General features: G+C 50.5%; 2 protein-coding genes and 1 long non-coding RNA gene across 4 annotated transcripts in view; 1 reads left to right on the top strand and 2 right to left on the bottom strand.

Annotated features, from left to right (window-relative positions):
- The window catches only part of LOC111163678 (uncharacterized), a 42,865-nt gene extending 23,219 nt beyond the window's left edge, over positions 1-19,646 (top strand). The window contains exon 2 of the long non-coding RNA XR_016388982.1: positions 1-19,646. This exon is cut by the window's left edge and continues 8,497 nt beyond it. This is a non-coding gene — a long non-coding RNA (uncharacterized LOC111163678).
- CCL16 (C-C motif chemokine ligand 16) lies at positions 10,438-16,261 on the bottom strand. The gene is made up of 3 exons (XM_030763158.2): positions 14,134-16,261; positions 11,872-12,124; positions 10,438-11,443 (listed from the first exon to the last, which is right to left on the bottom strand). The coding sequence occupies exons 2-3, from the start codon at positions 12,057-12,059 to the stop codon at positions 11,332-11,334; spliced, it is 300 nt and encodes a 99-aa protein (XP_030619018.2). The 5' UTR covers positions 12,060-12,124; positions 14,134-16,261; the 3' UTR covers positions 10,438-11,331.
- LOC111163729 (C-C motif chemokine 14-like) overlaps positions 16,620-19,646 on the bottom strand; it is a 12,843-nt gene continuing 9,816 nt past the window's right edge. For both annotated transcript variants that reach the window (XM_022552674.3, XM_022552675.2), the window contains 2 exons: positions 17,299-17,413; positions 16,620-16,839 (listed from right to left, as the gene is read on the bottom strand). In XM_022552674.3, the coding sequence (XP_022408382.1) occupies positions 16,752-16,839; positions 17,299-17,413 (203 nt within the window). In that variant the 3' untranslated portion in view covers positions 16,620-16,751. The remainder of the gene's footprint in view (positions 16,840-17,298; positions 17,414-19,646) is intronic.

The raw sequence follows: 19,646 nt of genomic DNA, 5'->3' as shown, positions 1-19,646 counted from the left end.
TTTGGGGGAATGGGGGCCCTGACCCATGGTGGGTGAAGCAGCATGTGAAGAAAGAGAGGATTCAGTAGAAGCTGGGAATTGGAGGAGACGTGCCAGGATCCAGCACCAGCCTTTAGTTCTCCTGGGGGATGTGGGTGGGCTGAGACTCCTGACTGCCCGCAGTCTCTGAGATGCAGGATGGAACAAGTTTGGGGATATTTTGGTGAGGCTCCGGATGACCCCAGAACAGAGGCTGCCAAGTGGGTGGCTTAAAAAGGAGGGAGGATGTGCTGAGACTCAGGTCAATGAGAACATGGTGGGGCAGAGGCAGCAAGTGAGGGACCAGGGGCCCTGGCCACACCCAGTGAGCAGACCATGAGTCCCCTGGCTGCAGCAGTGTGGCAGCTGGGAGGGTTCAGAGCAAGGTGAGAGGAGCCACACCTCAAAGCGGCATTAACGAGAGCCAGCAGGATGAGAGCCATGTCCCTCACCCCCAGCCAGGGCCTCGAGGCTGCTTAAGTGCCCCCTGCATCCTGAGGCCATCTTGGAGAGGGTTTCCCATCTTCTTCCATCATTGGTGGGAATGGATCTTCCAGTGTGAGACCAGTTACTGAAAATAAAGAGAACAACCCTTTTGGGGGTATATCTCAGTGGTGTACATTTTTGACACTGCCACATGATGCATGGTTAAGAATCACCCCTGCTGTCACAGTTGCACACAACCCTTCGGCCACAAAACCACCCTCCCGTGTTGCAGACGCATAGGCTGCTCTCCTTCCTCAGCGCTGCAGATGATCAGACCGCCGGCATTTCTCTCTCCAAAGCCCTGCTGGTACTGCTGAAAGCACGAGGGTTTTTATGTCATGTGGCTGTCCTTTGACATGTAGCTTCAGTCCTCTTTCAGAGGCTTAATTCCCTAAACTCCCCGCTCCTGCCACCCCCGGGACCAGGCAGGAAATGCTCAGAAAGTAGGATGTGGAACTGTTTTGTTAAAAAATAGAAAGAAAGAAAAGAAATGGAAAACAGCAGCTGAGTCACAGGGAGGTGGGGCTGGACCCAGGCCACCGAGATGTCAGGTGGGCTGGATCGTCTCTTCACTGTTCTGTTGACCTTGTCCTTCCCCCCCCCCCCCGCCCCAACACCTGCTTCTGTTAAATGGGGGATAATTTTAGACAATTCTTTCCTCAAGGCTTTTGGCAAGATGAGATGACGTAAAGAACAGGGCTTAGCACACGTGTTGTAAGCACCCCCGGCAAAATAGCTGTCATTATCTCGTCTGTTCTCTCCCACCTCCGTACTTTTGGTCTCTCTCTCTCTCTTGCCTCCACTTTCTCCATCAGTGAAAAGGTGAATGGTAGCACCATTAAAAATCTCTACTGTGAGGAAAGGAGAACTTTCCTGTTGGGAGTGAGGGGCTGGCTAGTGGAAATAGGGGTCGTCTTGATCCCATGTTCTGAGCAGCCAAGCCAAAGCAGGGTGGACTTACTCCCTCTCTCACCTCCAGATCCTTGAAAACCAGTTCCACCACTTACTAGCTGTCTGACTCTGGGCAAAGGCTTGAACTTTCCTGAGCCTGTTTCCTTACTGGTAATATGGGGACGATCCTGTACACTGCACACTGCGGCTGGGATAGTTAATCGGCAAACTCTGTGTCACAGGCCCAGCCAGATGCACATGACAAATGCTCAGGATATGTAGCTACTTACGCTAAGATGATGAAGCTCTACTGGTCAGGCCAACAACCTAGGAGTCATCCTTGACTTTTCTTTCTCTCACACCTTTGAGGTTGGCCTCCCCTGGAAGCAGACCACGAGACAAGGATTTGAGTGCCAGTACTTCACTGGGAGGTGATCCCGAGAATTTCCAGTAGGGAAACAGAGAAATGAAGCATAAAAAAGAAGGATGCCCCTGCAGGGTTCTTTACTGAGCAGATTACCATTGTAATGGGGCACCTTGGACTCAGTTCCTCTGGGGACCTCTGGGCGCTCTGAGTGTTCCCCCAGGGGCGAGAAGCTGAGTGATTTGCTCACTACTGCGTGTCTGTCATTGATCGAGGGCTACTTCAGGGTGAATTCCCCAGCATTCCCATCTTGCTGTGGGTGGGCTCTGGGGCAGAGTTGCAGGTGCTTGTGGTAGAGGGACTGCCTGCTGTTGTGTGGCCTGGATTAAAAGGATGAGCCGGACCGAAAAGATTCCTCTGTTGGGGCCTTGGAAATGGAGAAACAGACTGGGCAGTGGAGGCATAAGAACTTCCTCAGCTAGTACCCCTGGACGATGAGCTGGGAGGGTAGATTCTATGACGATGGCCCGTAGAGACCACGGGGGCGGCGGGTCAGGCACTGACTGGTCCCATCTGGGAACCTTGGAGTCAGACAGACATAGATGTGAATTTTGGCTTGGTCACTGACTAGCTGTGTGAGTTGGAGCAAGTTGCTTAGCTCTCTGAATTCTCCACAGTTTTGTCACATGTCCTACAGCTAATCCCCACCCTGAAGGGTAGATATTAGGATTAAGTGACATGTGTAAAGTGCCTGAGATAAAAAGATGGCCACTGAGTGTCATTTTCCTCTTCATTTCCTACTGCCCCGCCTCTTGCTTCTTGAAGCTGGGCTGTGACAGGGTTGCAGGGTCGGAAATGGGTTTGGAAACAGATGCTTCTTAGGAAGTGACGGGGAGAACTCCAGCTAGCAAAGCGGAAGAGGAGGCACTTTCATGATGCAGAATTTCCATTTCAGGCTCCCAGGCAGGATTGGGAGGACGGTCCCCTGCCGTTGTGAGAGGTAAACACAAGACTAAGCAAGGCCAGGGCTGCTTAGGGCAGAGGGGGATTTCTGGAGCTTGGCTGGAGAGGAATGGGCCCTCCCCCTCCCCCCTCTCCCCCCGGGGCCGGGGGGAAGGTGGGGCGGTGGTGCTGACAGGGACTCTGTTCTGTAGGAAGGCAGGTGGTAAGGCACCCTGCCAGTCCTGCGGCCAGGAGCCACAGGCTGCTCTTTGAGCCCAGCGGGGAGGCAGCCAGAGGTCCCACTGTGGTTCAGCCTCAGGATGAAGGGTCAAGGGAGTCTGTGGTCACACCAAAGTGGCAGGGAGGCCACAGTGGGAACACCCTCAGCGGACTCCTTCCTTGTGGGTCTCCATGCCAGAGACACAGGGTAACAAAAGTTAATGAAAATTATGCAAGTAAAACACAAACATAGAAGAGATTCAGATAATCAAAACAGATTCAAATAATGCAGAAGTACCTAGAGTTGTAGCTGGACTCTAAGTCCACGGACTCGGGTTTATAGGAAAGAAAACTTTACCACTATAACCTAGTCTGATGTGTATTTTTAGCCTGCCTTTTTGCTGGCCTGGTGGGACACTTTAACCTCAGCCTTTCTGGGGTGTTCCAGGCATTGGGGGGCCCATATGATGATCTGTCCCCACCAGTTACTGCTGAGTCATCCTCCCTGGGGTTAGTGGGGGTCTGGTGGTGTTCCGATAGTTTGGGGTCACACTTGAGGACACGGAGACCTGCCCCAGAGCTGCTGTGACCCATCTGCCTGGATGTTCTCCACAGCCCTTCTTCTTTGGGTCTCCCTGTGTCGACTTCAAGATAAACACACAGTATTAAGTGTTGTGAGTTTGGGCTTCCCTGGTGGTGCAGTGGTTAAGAATCCGCCTGCCAATGCAGGGGACACGGGTTCGAGCCCTGGTCCGGGAAGATCCCACATGCCACGGAGCAACTAAGCCCGTGCGCCACAACTACTGAGCCTGTGCTCTAGTGCCCGCGAGCCACAACTACTGAGCCCGTGTGCCACAACTACTGAAGACTGCATGCCTACAGCTCATGCTCTACAACAAGAGAAGCCACCACAATGAGAAGCCCAAGGACGGCAATGAAGAGCAGCCCCCGCTCGCTGCAACTAGAGAAAGCCCGCACACAGCAACGAAGACCCAATGCAGCCAAAAATAAAAATAAATAAATCTTAAAAAAAAAAAATTAAAAAGATAATAAAATAAAATAACTTAAAAAAAAGACCCAATGCAGCCAAAAATACATAAAATAAATTTTAAAAAAGAGTTGTGAGTTCAAGTTTCATTCCGGGACTTACTGAGGGCTATAGCCTGGGAGACAACCTCTCAGCCGCTCTGAGAAAACTGCTCTGAAGAGGTGGGGGAGAAACCGGTACATGTATGATTTCTGGCTAGAGAATACATGCGGTCAAGGAGACATCTTTGTAAAAGATTACTGCTAGTCACAAAGAAAAGGTATCTCAAGTTAATGATTCTAGTGCTTTTCTGTGTATGGGAAGATGTGAGAATCTGGGTTCATTAAAATTCTTCCTGAGATAAATATCTAGCTAACAAAGGGGCCTGCTTATCCGAAGCACAGAGTACGTCATCCTGTTGTCTTAATTTCCTCTCAGGGTGTGCTGTCAGCCAGCGACTGCTGTGGGCTATGACCTAATCCTTGTAGAACTGGGTGGTGAGCAGTGCTCTTTGTTTATCTTTGTTTACACCTGCTTCCTGGCAGTGACGCTGGAATGCCCAGGCTGCACCTGCCTCCCTCCAGCCCAAACCAAGACTTTCTTTTTTTTCGGCCACTCTGCGTGTCTTGTGGCATCTTAGTTCCCTGACCAGGGATTGAACCCGGGTCGCTGGCAGTGAAAGCCTGGAATCCTAACCACTGGACCGGCAGGGAAGTCCCTTGTATTTTTTTTTTTTTTAAAGAGCGTTTCATTATCTTTTTCTTTAACTTGAAATATCGTTGATTTACAACGTTGTGTTAATTTCTGCTGTACAGCAAGGTGACTCAGTTATACACATATACACATTCTTTTTAATATTCTTTTCCATTATGGTTTATCCCAGGAGATTGGATATAGTTCCCTGTGCTATACAGTCGGACCTTGTTGTTTATCCATTCTATTATTTTTGACTGCTCCGCGCGGCATGTGGGATCTTAGTTCCCCGACCAGGGACCAAACCTGCGTGCCCCTGCAGTTGGAAGCGTGGAGTCCTAACCACTGCACAACCAGGGAAATCCCTGTTTATCCATTCTAAATGTAATAGTTTGCATCTACTAACCCCAAACTCCCAGCAGGACTCTCTTTTCATCCTGGAAGAAATCCATACTCTTTAATAATTCTGGTGAAGACATTAAGGAAATATGCTTTGAATCTTGTTATTTATTATTATTATTTTTTGCGGTACGCGGGCCTCTCACTGTTGTGGCCTCTCCCGTTGCGGAGCACAGGCTCCGGACGCGCAGGCTCAGCGGCCATGGCTCACGGGCCCAGCCGCTCTGCGGCATGTGGGATCTTCCCGGACCGGGGCACGAACCCGTGTCCCCTAGCATCGGCAGGCGGACTCTCAACCACTGCGCCACCAGGGAAGCCCTGAATCTTGTTTTCTTCTTTGTGCAGGGGGCTTAAGCTTTTAGAACACACAAGCCAAAGAGACCTTCAGTTTTGCTCTCTGCCCTGCCTTCTCTCTCCCCTGAGAGGGATGCAGGAGCTGCATGGTGCAGACTATCTGCTCGAATGAGGGGAGGGAAGAGGGGTAACAATAGGAAAATACCCCCACATATCCTATCAGGGTAAATAAAACGTGGAAGCCTCCCTTCCCCACTGTTAACTCCTATGAGCGGTGTGGCCTGCATTCGCATATGTGTAGATTTGGTAACCTGGGTTAGTCCCTAAGAGGGTCATGCCCCTCTATAGCCAGGGGCATTTCTCCATCCCCTTTCCCATTTAAAAATGCCATATAAAGTACAGTGTAGAATATACTACAGGGAGTAGTAGAATATGGCCGGACAGTCACGTGTGGTTACATCAGTGCCCTCTGCACAATCCCAGCTGTTTTTATCTTGATAGATGTGCAGCTCCCAAGGGAGCAGAGTACAAAACTGCTGTCTCTGGTTTACCACTCCCCCAACTCCTTATTAAAAAGATTATTGAGGTGTAACTTGCATAGAGCAAAGTGCATAAATCTTACAGCTTGATGAATTTTGGCACGTGGATATATCAATACTTGTGTAGCCATCACCCAGCCTCATTTTCAGCATCCCAGAAGTTTCTCTCATGTTCTCTCTCTCGCTCTCTTTTTTTCTTTTTTGGCCACGCCACAGGGCTTGTGGGATCTTAGTTCCCTGAACTGGGCCCCAGGCAGTAGAAGTGCAGAGTCCTAACCACTGGACCACCAGGGAATTCCCTCCCTCACGTTCTCTTGTAGGGAAGATCCATCCCACAAAGGTAACCACTATTTGATGTCTATGACTGTTTTGACTGTCCTTGAATTTCATGTAAATGGACACATAGTATTTACTCTTATGGGTCTGACTCTTTTACTCCAAATCACATCTGTGAAATCCATTCATATTGCATTTGTCAGTGGTTTGCTGTGTAGTATCCCATTGTATGGATGCACCACAGTTACTAGGGCTGGACACAAGGTTCTCGGAATTCAGGTTTCCCTCCAACCTCTGGTCTGAAGGGGGGATTTCATGACACACTGCTCTCTGGTTGTTTGTCTTGAGCTCTCACTCTCTACTCCTCTGCCTCTCCTCTTGGGGTGGAAGGGGCAGGGTTTCCAGGTTCTCCACCTGTCTCTACATCATGCCTTCCTCCTTCTGAGGAGGCTGGCCCTGCCTTCTTTCTTGGGCAGGGAGAGAAACTGGTTTACCAAGGAGGAGATCCAGCAAGGTGATACCTGCTGCTGAGCTGGTGTGGGACTCCTGATTGGGGAGGGAGATTGGGGAGGGAGAAAACAGGCCAAAGGAACGGAAGGAAATCTTGGCAGTGGAGTGGGGGGGGTCCTGGACTTCCACAAGGCTGTGGCATTGGGGTTGCACCGAGTTTAATCAGCTCTCCCAGCGACTGGGGACCTCGAGCTGGAGTCTTTTTGCGTACAAGGATGCCCAAGGACAGGGGTCACCTTGGTTCCTAGCCTGTCAAAGCAGGGCAAGGAGGACTGACTCAGAAAGGACTTGGAAAAGGCTGGCAGAACTGAGCTGGGGAAGCGGGCTATGGCTGCTGGATGGGAGAACAGGTCTTCACTTGGAGATCCCTGTCCCCAGGAGGCCCTAGCCAAAGGCTAGGATGGCCTTCTGGGGGCATTGGAGAGCTTCTGAGCAGACGACCATTTCTGGACCCCAGTGAGCTGGTTACATTTTAATTTATTACGATGTGTCAAAGCTCCAGCAGCTCCCGAGGGGAGCTGGCTGAGTGTCAACACTGGTTGTATCCACTGCGCATGCTGGTCTCCTTCTCACCCCTGTGCTCCAGCCACACTGTCCCCTGGGCCAAGCTGGCTCCTGCCTAGGGCTGTTGCACTGGTTATGCCTTCTGCCTGGAAAGTTTTCTTCCCATCAGTCCTCACATGGCTGATTTACTCTGGTCATTTAGCTCTCAAGGAGCATGTCACCCCCAAAGTAAGGCCTTTCCTCACCACCCCACCTAAAGTAGCCATCCAGTCATGTCCCTGGATCTTGAGAGCTGCTTGGGGGTCTTTCCACTTCTCCAGTTCTTACAGTCTAGGGGAATCCAAAGCTTTCACAAGACTTCCGTGAATCCCCAATGACTTACTTCACATTTTCCAATCTCTGGTCTAGAGGTGCTGGCCCTGTCTCACACCTCTGGCTTTCAAAGGCAAAACAGTCACTTTTCTTGGTTCACGCAGAGCAATTTCACCCCTTCCCCTGAAATATTGGTCCCAGTCTATGTCCTGGGAGAGGTTCCTGCCTTCACTGGGATTACAGACACATTTTCTAAACAATGGTTGTTTCCTCCACGAGAGGGATTCTTGTTCTATCTGCTAAAAGACTTAACAGCATTTTACTGTCAGGGTAAGAGGCAGAGTTGGGATCTGAACCTGGATTTGTCTGCTGAGTGTGGAGCCAGTGCTTTTAAACCGTTGCATCAACTGTGTCCCCCATATCCTCATTGAGGCTGCTGGTGACTTTCAGTGGTTACTCACATACAGGTGCAGGCACACGTGTATTTTCTACAGGGGAAATGCTTGCTCGTCTGGCCCGTCTCAGGAGGCTGCTCCGAAGGCCGAATAGCATTTCTTACAGGCCAGCCAGGGCTAGCCGCGGGACATCTGGTTGTCCCATGCAAATCCTCACTTGCACTAGATGGATGCACGAGAGGGGGCGTGCGGCCAGACCTCTCGGTGCCAGGTAAGATGCTCTTTGTACTGCCCAGAGCTGCTTCCTCACTTTCTTCCCTTCCTGTCCCACGCACTGGTTCCTCATGTTGCTGTGTGTGGCCTTCACCCCTTACTACCCCTTTCTCTGACAAAGGAGTGGAAACCCCACTATTCCAGGCCTTATTGTTCACCCCCTTCCAGTCGATCACCTTCATCCACAAGGCTGACAGTCATGTAAGCTGTCTGAGCATAGGTTAATGTGGGTGAGGTCTTCCATGTAGGATCATCAGGGCTGGGAGACCCCTGTGTGTCAGAATGAGGAGGTCCTTCCTGTGTGTGTGTCTGTGTTCATGCACGTGAATGTTTAAAGCCAGGCATTTATCTACCTTGAAAAGCCTAGGAATAGCCCTTTTCTTTCCCTGGTGGTCCGGTGGTTGAGACTCTGTGCTTCCACTGCAGGGGGCACAGGTTCGATCCCTGGTGGGAACTAAGATCCCACATGCAGAGCGGAGCGGCCAAAAAATAAAAACAAACAAAAAAAACCCAACAAAAGACAATTGAATGCACCCGAGATAAGTACTTCTGGTCCTGAACTATTAGGAGTTTCTGGCAAGCTTTATATTATGTGCTAGGGTAAGAATTTGACTTTGTAGATAGATTTTCAATTAGGTGTTTGGACTGACATCTCAACCCTGAACTCCTCTGATAGACCAAAAAAAAAAAAAAGAAAAAAAGAAAAAAGACAAATAATGACATTTCCGTTCCAGCTTTTGCCAGAATCCTGATCCTGGCCTTTGCTTCTTGTTTGCAGCCTCAGTTTGTCCCTAAGGCCTTTGAACTCGGGTTCCCTGATTTGACCCTCGCGCTGGCTAAGGACTCTGAAACCTCCTGCTTGGGTGTACACACTGAACTTAGTCTGGCTCCTGTGTCAGTCCAAGCCCTGCCACCCCTCTATGTTCACTCTGGCCCCTGCGAGCAAAGGTCCAGCCTGGCTATGTTGTATTTGTTGGTGATTCTGTCATCCCTGGGATGTGAGCTCCTGGAGGAGGATGTTTGGTCACAGTCAGCTGTAAGCTCTCAGCTTTGATCGCAGGGAGGGTGGAGAGAAATCCCTGGATACAGGAGCAGCTCACAGCCTGGGGGGGATTAGAGCAGGTAGCAGTGACCCCTGTGGGGGAACAAGGGGAAGGCCAGAGCCTTGGTCCCTTACCTGCCCCGAGCCCCTGCCCGGCCAGCGTGGTGATTGACAGGTAACTGCACAAGTTAAAGTGATTTTGGCACAAGTAACAGAACCCAAGACCTGCTAACTCTGGCTCATGTAAAGAAAAGCGGGTACTCAGATACCTGTGGACAGATTAATGAACGAACAAAACAGGGTAGATACATACAATGAAATATTATTCAGGCCTAGAAAGGAATGAAATCCTGACAACATGGATACGTTTGGAAAACATTACGCTAAGTGAAATGAGCCAGTCACAAAACGTCAAATACCGTATGATTCCACTTAATGAGGTACCTAGAGGAGTCAAGTTCATAGAGACGGAAAGTAGAATAGTGGTTCCTGAGGGCTGTGGGGAGGGAGGAGTGGGAAGTTGTTGTTTACCGGTACAGAGTTTCAGCTTGGGGTGATGAAAACGTTCTGGAGATGGATAGTGGTGATGGTTGCACAGCACTGTGAATGTACTTAATGCCACTGAACTGTACACTTAAACATGGTAAAAATGTTGGGAATGTTTTAACACACGCAAACCAGAACTGACCTAAACCAACGAAAAGTTATTCTGGAGGTGCTAAATGCCACCATGGTCCTTTAGGAATTAAAACAAAACAGGAATAGTGGGAAGAATGCTGGGGCATCTCATGGAATTGAGATTAACCAAACCTCCAAGCCTGGAGTGGGGACAGGAAGTAGGGCAGCTCCAGGGGCTTCAGTGGATGAGTTCATAGGGACAATGAACTTCCTTCGGGACGATGCTCGAACAGCAACCAGTACTTGTTTCTCTGGTCCAAATTTCGTCTTTCTAAGAGAGAGTCTCATTGGCCATCTGGAGTCAGGTGGCCATCTGGATCGATTAGCTTCAGTTGTGGTGGGGAGGCAGGGAGGCAGGATGATGCAGTACCACTGGGGGCTACTGGGGGCAGGCATGGGTCAGTTTATCAGAATCCAAGTCTTTGGATGGCCAGTCTTCAGAATGATCACTTCAGCAAATTTATTTGTTTCTCTACTTAAATAGCTTTAGTTGCCTGATTTTGCTTTGCCTGCATAACACCATTTTGCGGGAATGTTGGATTTTGTCTGAGTCCACTCCCTGTTGTTGAGCTGGGGACAGAGGGGTAGGGAGAAGGGGAGATGGAGTATATATGTCTGGGCGTGGTACCATGTAAACTTTCCAGTCCCCCAAATTGACAAATTTCTCAGGGGAATGTGGAGAAGCCCCTGCAAAAACTTTGATTAAGTTTCTGCCACCCTAGCAGAAAGCAGGCAGGAAATTAGAAATCAAGTTGGCAATAAAGCAAATTTTATTTATTGAATGGTTGCATTTTAGATCAAGATTTTTATCTCCAACCTGGTCTAATGCCCTTCCCTTGCCATGCAAAGCTTAGAGCGGGAGCTAGGGATTCACACCTCCTTTTCTGTTTTGGCACTGTCTGTACACACGTCACCCTGGGGAAGACCCGATATCAGGGGATCAAGCAAAACCTCTGCAACAGGGACAAAAATCACTAGTATTTGAATATTCCCACCCTGGCCTGCTAAGAAAAATGTTATTTTTTAAAAGAAAAGATAATAGAAGAAAAAAGAGACCTAGAAAAGGGATAAGGGTGGACAGGAAAAGTCTTGAGTCCTCTGGGTCTCAGTGAGTGAGAAGCCAGAGATGGTCTGATCATTTAGAACGGCTGGAGTGATGTGAGGACCTGAAAGCAGAGCAAGGAGGAGGATGTGAAAGATGCTTTTCTGTGCATTAAGAATGTATCCCTGCTCTCCTCCCTTAACTTTGGCATGTCCTCCAGAGATTGAGAATATATTTGAAACACTTTACTTTGTGGGATCACTGGCCTGCTTCTCTGAATGTAACTCTGTCATTCAGACCACAAGGCTGCCTGCGTTTTCACAGGGTTGCACCACTTTTCCCCCAAACTTGGGCTCCCACTGAGGCCTGACCACCATGGGCAGTTGAGGATCTGGGGTTGACCTTTCTCAGATCGAATAATGTTAACCTAGACCAACTTCCTGGAAGGATGCAAAGGTAGTCTGGGATCCTTGATGTATTCTTGGACCCATTCGTTATTGGGGTTGGTACAGATCTCTCGTTTCCTTCTGGTGATGAAGCTGTGGAGGCAGAGTTAGACTGTCATGGGTCATAGAGTATGTTGGGGGTCCAGTCGACACTTCCCCATTTCTAGCTCACAGCGGGCTTGCCTCATGCCCTGTACCACCTCCCTAGGCCTCCCCCACCTGGGTCCCCTCAGAAGGCCTCCCTCTCTGGCCTCTAGACCTCATCGTCTCTTCATTCAGCCCCTTCCCCACTCAGCCTAGACCCTCAGGCTTGGGTTTCATTATGGCCACCATTTCTTGGGCCACACAACTATAAGTGGCAAAAATCAAGAACGAAACCCAGGCCTGTCCTGTGAGAGTCAAAGCCCAGGCCCTTAACCACTGTTCCCCTGTTCTAGCATGGAGACTTGGTTCTGTGCACCCCATTCCAGCCTTGGGCTCCCCTTCCCTCTCCATAGAAATGTCTGCAGAGCGGTGCTTACATGATTGCTGGCAGGTAGCAGTTGAGGGCCTTTCTGTATCTCACCACCACTTTTCTTGGCAATACTTTCTCATGATACTTCAGGCAGCAGGTGGGTGGAGGGTTCACCGACTCAGGAATTTCTGAGGGAATGACGTTGAATGCTGAGCCAAGGAGGTAGAGAGGGAGCCCATGGCTGCCCACTTCCATGTCCCATCTCTTGCATTCCGCTTTTCTGATGGCAAAGCCATTTATCAGCAGGGACTGATGGTAGCCTGATGGATAATGGAGAAAGTGAAAAAGCTGAACCTTCTGTAGAACCTTCAGCCTCTGGACTGAGTGTCACCAAGTACAGAGGACTGGGGTAATCACATTTGCTGATGAACTTGACTTGGCAAACACATGTTGAGCTCCTATTACATGCCAGGCTCTATGGGGTTCAGAACATGAGGAAGACACAGTCACTGCTCTTGTGTACCTGACAGACCAGTCTGGGTAAAAAGGGAAAGTGAAAAGATAAACGCTACAATAGAACGTGGTCTGGGATAGAGTAGAATTTGACACAAGATGCTATGGGAACAGAATGAGGGGTACCTAACCCAGCCTGGGTGGCTGAGGAAGAAGTCCTACAGCAGGTGGTGCCTGAGTTGATTCCTGAAGGATGAGTAGGATTTAGGCAGACAGAGGGGTTGTGGGATCTGGAAAAAAGAAATGTATGGAGGCCTGAGGTGGGGGAAGCCCAGTGTGTCTGGGGGGACGGAACAGTTCCAGGAGGCTGCAATGCAAGGTGGGAAGGAAGATGTAGGAAGGGAGGATATTGACGAGGGAGGGGAGGGCCACACCTCTTCTGAGCTGTGATAGGGAGCCTGGATTCTGTGCTAGAGGCACCAGAGAGGCTGAGGTCAGGGAGGAGGCTGAGATGGGGAGATGAGCAGAAGTCAGGGCAGGAGGAAAAGGCTCATATTTAGGCTTCAGAGTCAGACAGCTTGGGTTGGAGTCTCGACTTAGTGACTTGAATCATGGACAAATTTCTTAATCTCTGGGTGTCTTTTCCCGTTAAACGAGGGTAAAAAATTACGTCCTAGGATCGTGGTGAGGATTAGTTGAAAGAATGCTTGTAAAGCCCTTAACTCAGAGTCTGGCACAGAAAGACTCAGCGCTTGCTGTAATGAAGAGCTAATGGTTGTAATGGCCACTCTTCTGGCCTGTAAATGGCTCTTTCCCCTTCTCTTTGACGCTCGCAGGATACGAGACTCGGCTGGGTTATCACTGTGTCTCCCTTGGGCTCCCCTGACTGCTCATCAGTTGGGGATATCACCTCACCCGGCCCCCAAACCTGCAGAGTGCAAATCCCTGACCCTCGCTTCCAGCTGGTGGCAAAGCCTGAGACTTCTCGAGAGAATCATTTGCCTGACCCGTGCTTTGGGTGGGCCATTTTCTCTTCCTGCTTGACCTTCCCGAAGGGCACTGTTGCCCCGTCCCACCCACCAGAGGCACCTCTACCCACAGTGACCCTGGTTCTCAAGACAACGTTTACAAAGACCAGGGGCACCCTGAGAGCGTGTGGGCAGATTACATGGTGTGTGTGACCCTCGCTCCCCTGAGTGTTTACACAGGCAGAATCTGGCCAGACTATATGCCAAGGGCAGCCTTAGGGACAAAGGAAGGGCTGGGGCAGTTGGAGGCGGGTATGTAGAAGGCCTGAGTGCCTTGGTCCCGTCCCTATCACCAGCCCTCATAAATGATGGTAGAGGCAGGGTTAGGGAGTGGGCAAAACAAGCCCCATTCTCCATATGTCCCAAGCATCCCATAGTTCCAAAACCTCTCAACTTCCTTCAACCCCTTTTCTCTTTCCTCCAGACTCTATTTAGTCCTAGGCTGGGGGATGGAGATAGGGGCCCAGAAACCCACAAATGGTACACGTGGGCATCCCACCAGGACTTCTTTTGGCTGCCGTGGTAGTCCCAGCAAACTACAACAGACACTGCGAGCAAGGGGTGTCTAGGTTCAGACTCCCCATTCCTGGGCTTAGCCTCAAACATCACTCATCCCTGACTCCCTTCATCCTGCCCTCCCAGAGGATCTATGGCTTTTTTCATCCACTTGCCTTGCCTCCCTCCTCATTGCGTACATTTATTATTATCTCTTCTGCTTCTTCCTTGGCTTTTCCTCCTAAATGATCATTCCTGCTGTCTGTCTTTGGGATTCCTGATGTAACCTTGACCCAGCTTCCTGAAACTGCCCAACCCCAGAAGGATCTGGACCACAGCTCAGCTCTACTTACAAAGCGAAGAGTTTGAAGGCAGCAGCTCTGTGTGCAGGAGGGGAGAGGCCCCAGGGCTGGTGACAGAGACCTGACAGCACTCTTAGCATCACCTCGCTGCCCCGTTCCCTTTCCTCACTGCCGCCCTTCAGGGACAGGTGGACTCACTTGGCTGGCTGTGAATGGCAGAAATAATGGTGAGCTGAGGAGAGAGAGGGCAGCCGCGGAGACCTTCATCCTCTCAGTGGGGCAGTTGGGCTTCGGAGGCTGAACGGAGACAGTCTCCTTCCTGGTCATTCACGCTGGGCCCTCAGCTCTCTGGACTCTGACCACTTTAGCAGGCGGAGGAGGAGAGACAACGGCCCCTCCCTCGGTGTTTGCTGAAGGGGAGGGCGGTGGAGGGCGGGGTCTGGAGCAGAGCTGAATTCGGTAAGGTTTGAATCCGTGTGAAGGAAAAAAGAGAGAAAGGGAAAGTGTGGAGAACGTGCCGTGTGTCAGCACCTGGCATGCCCCACTTCACTTAATCCTCCCAGCGGGGAGTAGAGATTTTCACTCTCATTTTGCACATGAGGCCACTGAGGCTTAGAGAGGTTAAATAAATTGTCCAAGGTCACATGGGTAGGAGACAGATAGGCAGTCCTGAAAACCAGATCCATGCGGTTTCACCATGTTCCCTGCCCCCATCTCTATGTTGGGGAAGGAGGAGGGAGGAGGGTTGAATTGACTATTTCCCCAGGTGATCGGTCTTTGGGAGGGCAAACAGAAAGCCGGATTAGAGAGAACACAGACCGAGGCAAGGGTAGGGTTAGTGCCCTCGGAAAAGGATGTGTGTCCACCCCCGCCAAGGACACATGATTGAGCTCACACTCTTTCTTGTCACAGATTATGCTACAAATACCACCCCCCAGCCCCCAAAGTGCCTGATCCTTGGGTCCCTGTTTGTTGCTGAAATGTTTGGCTTATTTATCAGTGTTCTCATTTATCTCTTTGGACCTTGGACTCGGAACCAGTTTTACGTCTAATTAGCTGATCCCTTCTGGGTGCCCTCAGTGTGGGTTAATCCAATCTGCCACCATGGCCAATCATGGGCAGCAGAGGGCACCCCAACATCATGAACCTGACAACCTGCTTCTGGGTCCGGAGTTCCAGCTGCGGCCCACCCCCACCTTTGGCTAAGCCTGGACCTGCCCCTCAGCATCTTAGCTCTTCAGACTGCCTCAGAGCCCTGTTCCAGGCTGAAGGCAGCGTGCAGAGAAGAAATGAAAGATACAGGGTATTTTGCCTTTGATGCACTGTGAGTTTTAGAGATGTGAGGGAGTGTTTCAGGAGATGGGAGTAGAGGGAGGCAGGGGAAAAACAAGGACTATGAAGATACCTGTGGGGCTTGCTGTTTGGCATGACTGCTTATAAACAGGAAAAAAACATACAATACAGTTAGTCCTGGTGTGTTCAAGACAGTCAGTGCTGGTGAAGCTGTGGCTTTTTATGAAGCTAGGGAGGGTACGTGTGTGAGATACCCCATTGACCTCTGTTTATGGAGGAGAGAAGGTCTGAGGAAGTCTGCTGTACCTTCAGTGTGCAGGCACCCTCTTGGCCCTTGTCTGTGGAGGGCTGGAGGCCAGGAAGGGTGGTCATAGTGCCTACACTGGATGTGCTCTTCCTCTTTGTATGCAGAGCTCCTTCTTGAACCTGGAAGATGGGGGCATCCCCCCCTTTGGGGGCAGCTGAGTGTTATTCCTGGAGCATAAGCTTCCTTTTGACTCCTGAATCATTCCATCTATCCATGCATCCATCCATCTACCCATCCATCCACCCATCCATCCACCATCCATTCATCCATCCATCTACCCATCTATCCACCCACCCATCCATCCATCCATCTATCCACCCACCCATCCATCCATCTACCCATCTGACTATCCATCCACCATCCATCCATCTATCCATTTCCTGAGCACCTGGTGTGGGTCAGGCTTTTTGCTATGCCTTGTGCAGGACACAAAACTGAGTAAAACAATAGAGTGCAACCTGATGTATGTAAGTGGATGGGCAAGAATTGGATAAAATATGTCCATGAGTCATTCCTATCCCAGTCAGCAGGGAACAGAGGCCTTGAGACCAGCCCAGAAAAAGACTATGGAGTTTGCTATAGAGAGGCCTTTATGAAGGTTTACCTGCAAAATCAGGTGATAATTCTTAGCTTTACACTTGTGAAGCTTAAATAAGATAATGCACACAAACTGCTTAGAATATAGACGGCGCTACAGAAATGGAATCTGTTATGATTGCGGTTATTATTGTGTAAAGGTAGCTTTTACACTGTCTTCCTCATTTTCTGCTCAGTTTTCCTCTACCTCCATCGCAGACCTGACCCATTTTTTGGCACCAGGCTCTGGCCAAACTTTTGCAGAGTGATGCTTGAGGCTGAGAGTGCCACCCTGAGCTGGGCTCACCAGTGTCCTCAAGTCTACTGCCAATGGGCAATTTAGTAGAAATGGACGAGTGCAGGGAAGGGCATGATGGTCTTTAATTCAAGGCAGGGCATCTCCCAGGAGGTGTCTGGGGCTAAATTGGGAGTGGAGTTCAGCCCCATCTCTTTAAATTCTGAGCTGTGTCCTTCTCCGCTACTTCTGGGTCACTCAGATCTCCTCAGCTCCTTTGATATAGTCCTGGACCCAGTCATCGCTGGGGTTGGCACAGAATTGACGGCCATTTTTGGTGATGAAGCTGTGGAACAAGAGGGGAGAAGGATGAGAAACCAAGGGTCCAGCAGCCAGGAAGCAAGAGCCCATCCTCCCTTCCTCACAAATTCCTCATCCAACCCAGACTGGTTCTCCTTCCTTAGTGAGAGGTAGCCCAGGGCCAGCGTCCTTTCTGAGGCATGCCCTTCAGCCCCTCAGGGCCCCTGGACCCATCTAATCTCGGTGTCCCCACCCAGGAAGTGCCCCTTGCCTCCCCTTCCCCTCCCCCACACCTCCCCATCCATGGCACCAGCTTCCTCCTGGCCCCAGCAGGCCCCAGACAGCCCAGAAGCCCCCAGGTTGCCTCCCCGCTGCCTCTCCCTGCGTGGACATTCCTGAGAAGCACCCTGGGGAGCACCCATTCTGTGTTCTCCCTGCCCCCCTCTCCCCTACCCGGGCCCTGCTGGCTCCCCCTCCCCCAGTGTGGTGTATGGGTGCCACCTACACAATTCCAGGCTTGGAGCACTGGCTGCTGGTCTCATAATAGCCTGAAATCCACTGCTTCCTGATTGGCCGGGTCACGTAGCTGTAGCAGCACTCGCTGGGGTGGTAAGGTCCTCCTGAGGAGAAAGCATGGAGGGAAGCTGAGATCAGGGCACTTGTTTGTTTGGTTTAAATAAACTTATTTATTTTATTTGTTTATTTTTTGCTGCGTTGGGTCTTCGCAACGCGAAGAAAGAGAGACTAGAGAAAGCTGCATGCGGGCTTTCTCTAGTTGCGGCGAGGGGGGGCTACTCTTGGTTGCGGTGCGCGGGCTTCTCATTGTGGTGGCTTCTCTTGTTGCGGAGCACAGGCTCTAGGTGCGCGGGCTTCAGTAGTTGTGGCTCACGGGCTCTAGAGCACAGGCTCAGTAGTTGTGGCGCACGGGCTTTTTTTCTCCACGTCATGTGGGATCCTCCCGGGCCAGGGCTCGAATCCGTGTCCCCTGCATTGGCAGATGGATTCTTAACCACTTCGCCACCAGGGAAGTCCCAGATCGGGACATTTGTTAAAGGTGACAGCTGCTGGCTGCCTCTGCCCCCGAGCAGGTGGAAGAGGGAAGGAAGGAGGGGACAGCCCCCAGAATTCCAAGAGAGGGCTGTAGAAAAAACTCAGTCCTCTGGTCTCCCTTTCAGACTCTTCCCGGGGCTCCCCTTTCCCTCTTCCGTCATTAGTGATCACTCTGCTTTCCATTCTCCACCCCCACATCCCCACCCCAGAAGGACTGGCTGATGACTTTGAACTCCAGATGGAAGAGCAGCAAAGCCCAGATCTCAGCGAGCACACGCCATCCCTGGGGGCAGCTGGCAGAGATGCTCCAAAAAAGAGGGATGTGGGAAGAAATCCCAATAGGGATTGGGATACATGCCATTTGGGAATGCAGACCCTGCCCCTCTCAGTGTCCCCATTCTGCCCGTTCCCCGCAAAGAGGGCAGGATGCCCATACCAAGCCCCGAGGACAATGGCCCGGGGGCCAGGACACCCAGATCTGCAGGACACCCCACCTTGCCTCTGCTGGCTTTGCGCCCATCACCCCTCATTCCCTCCTCAGTCTCCCCATCTGTGAAGAGGCGGTTAACTGGATTGGTGGTCTTTACATGAAGTTTCCTGGAGGCACTGATGCACTTGGGAGTTCAGTCTTGGGTATAAGACCCCATCAGCCTTTTTGTCTGTTTTACATTTTGGGCCTCCTGTGTAAGATTTTGCTTGAAGAGAAGGTTTCCTGATCTAAAACACTTTCTAAAAAAATCACTATTTTTCAGTTATTTTTTGATTCTGAAATTTCATGGCTCTTACAGGAGGTGCAAGGGGGTGACAGCAAAGTCACACCAAGATTGAATTATGGGGGTAGCAGGAAGGGCATTTCAGATCAAGGACCCTGCAGTTAGCGGGTGCAGTGATTGGGGCTGTGCATGTTATGTGACCAACCTGGACAGAAATGTGGGTGTGCACAGCGATGACCTCGGGGTCACCGACAGTGACCGGGTACTTGGGTGGAAAGGGAAGGGCTGGTCCTCTTATCCAGCACCATTGCCAGCAGCATCCTCACTCCCCAAAGAGTGAGATAAGGGACCCGCTTGTCCCCGGGAACCACTGCCACTGCATTCCTCTGAGCCGTCTGAGTGAATTCTCAGAGAGGCAAATCAAGCTGTCCAGATTCCGTCAACTTTAGTCTAGTTTTATTTCAACAACCTTCTATGTTTCCCTTCAGTTTCTGAAAAGGAAATAAAGTAAAATTGCAGAGTGAGGAGTAGTTTTGGCTGCTGTAAAGGCAGCTCATCTTAAGAAATAAGCTGAAAAAAGGTGGCCTGGGGACGCCCCCAACTGTCGCGTTTCCCCCTACCACATAACTAAACGATACTGCACTCGTGGGGTAGGGCAGACCCTGGAAGCAGCCTGGGTCCAAATCCCAGGAGGTAAATGGACATAGTGGCCTCGAGAGGCTCCAAATACTGTTCCTCAGTCTCCCTAGGCATAATGACCCCAAATGGGATGAGCCAGTCTTTTGCTGAATGGCGAAGAGAGGTGAATTGAGGGAGTGAAGAGATAGCCTGGCCTCACTGCATGGCATTGACAGGAAGGGGACTCACCCCGGGCAGGGTGAGGAAGACACCAGACCTTATATACACACAACGGAACACTACTCAGCCATAAAAAAGAATGAAAATTTGACATTTGCAGCAACATGGATGGACTTGGAGGGCATTACGCTAAGTGAAATAAGTCAGACAGAGAAAGACAAGTAACTGTAGGATATCTCTTATATGTGGAATCTAAAAAATATAACAAACTAGTAAATATAATAACAAAGAA

Source organism: Delphinapterus leucas, chromosome 19 (assembly GCF_059928025.1).
Source record: "Delphinapterus leucas isolate spDelLeu-1000000601 "Yukka" chromosome 19, BTC_Dleu_Yukka2, whole genome shotgun sequence".
In the NCBI taxonomy this organism is placed as follows: Eukaryota; Metazoa; Chordata; class Mammalia; order Artiodactyla; family Monodontidae; genus Delphinapterus; species Delphinapterus leucas.
Note: the sequence above shows the minus strand (reverse complement) of the source record. Positions and strands in the feature narration are given on the sequence as shown.

Bases quoted from the DNA above. Each gene is read 5' to 3' on its own strand.
- CCL16 (XM_030763158.2), bottom strand. From the start codon at position 12,059: ATGGAAGTGGGCAGCCATGGGCTCCCTCTCTACCTCCTTGGCTCAGCA. The intron at 11,444-11,871 runs GTAAGCACCGCT...CTGCCTCCACAG, and splicing joins TGCTACCTGCCAGCAATCAT to CTTCATCACCAGAAGGAAAC.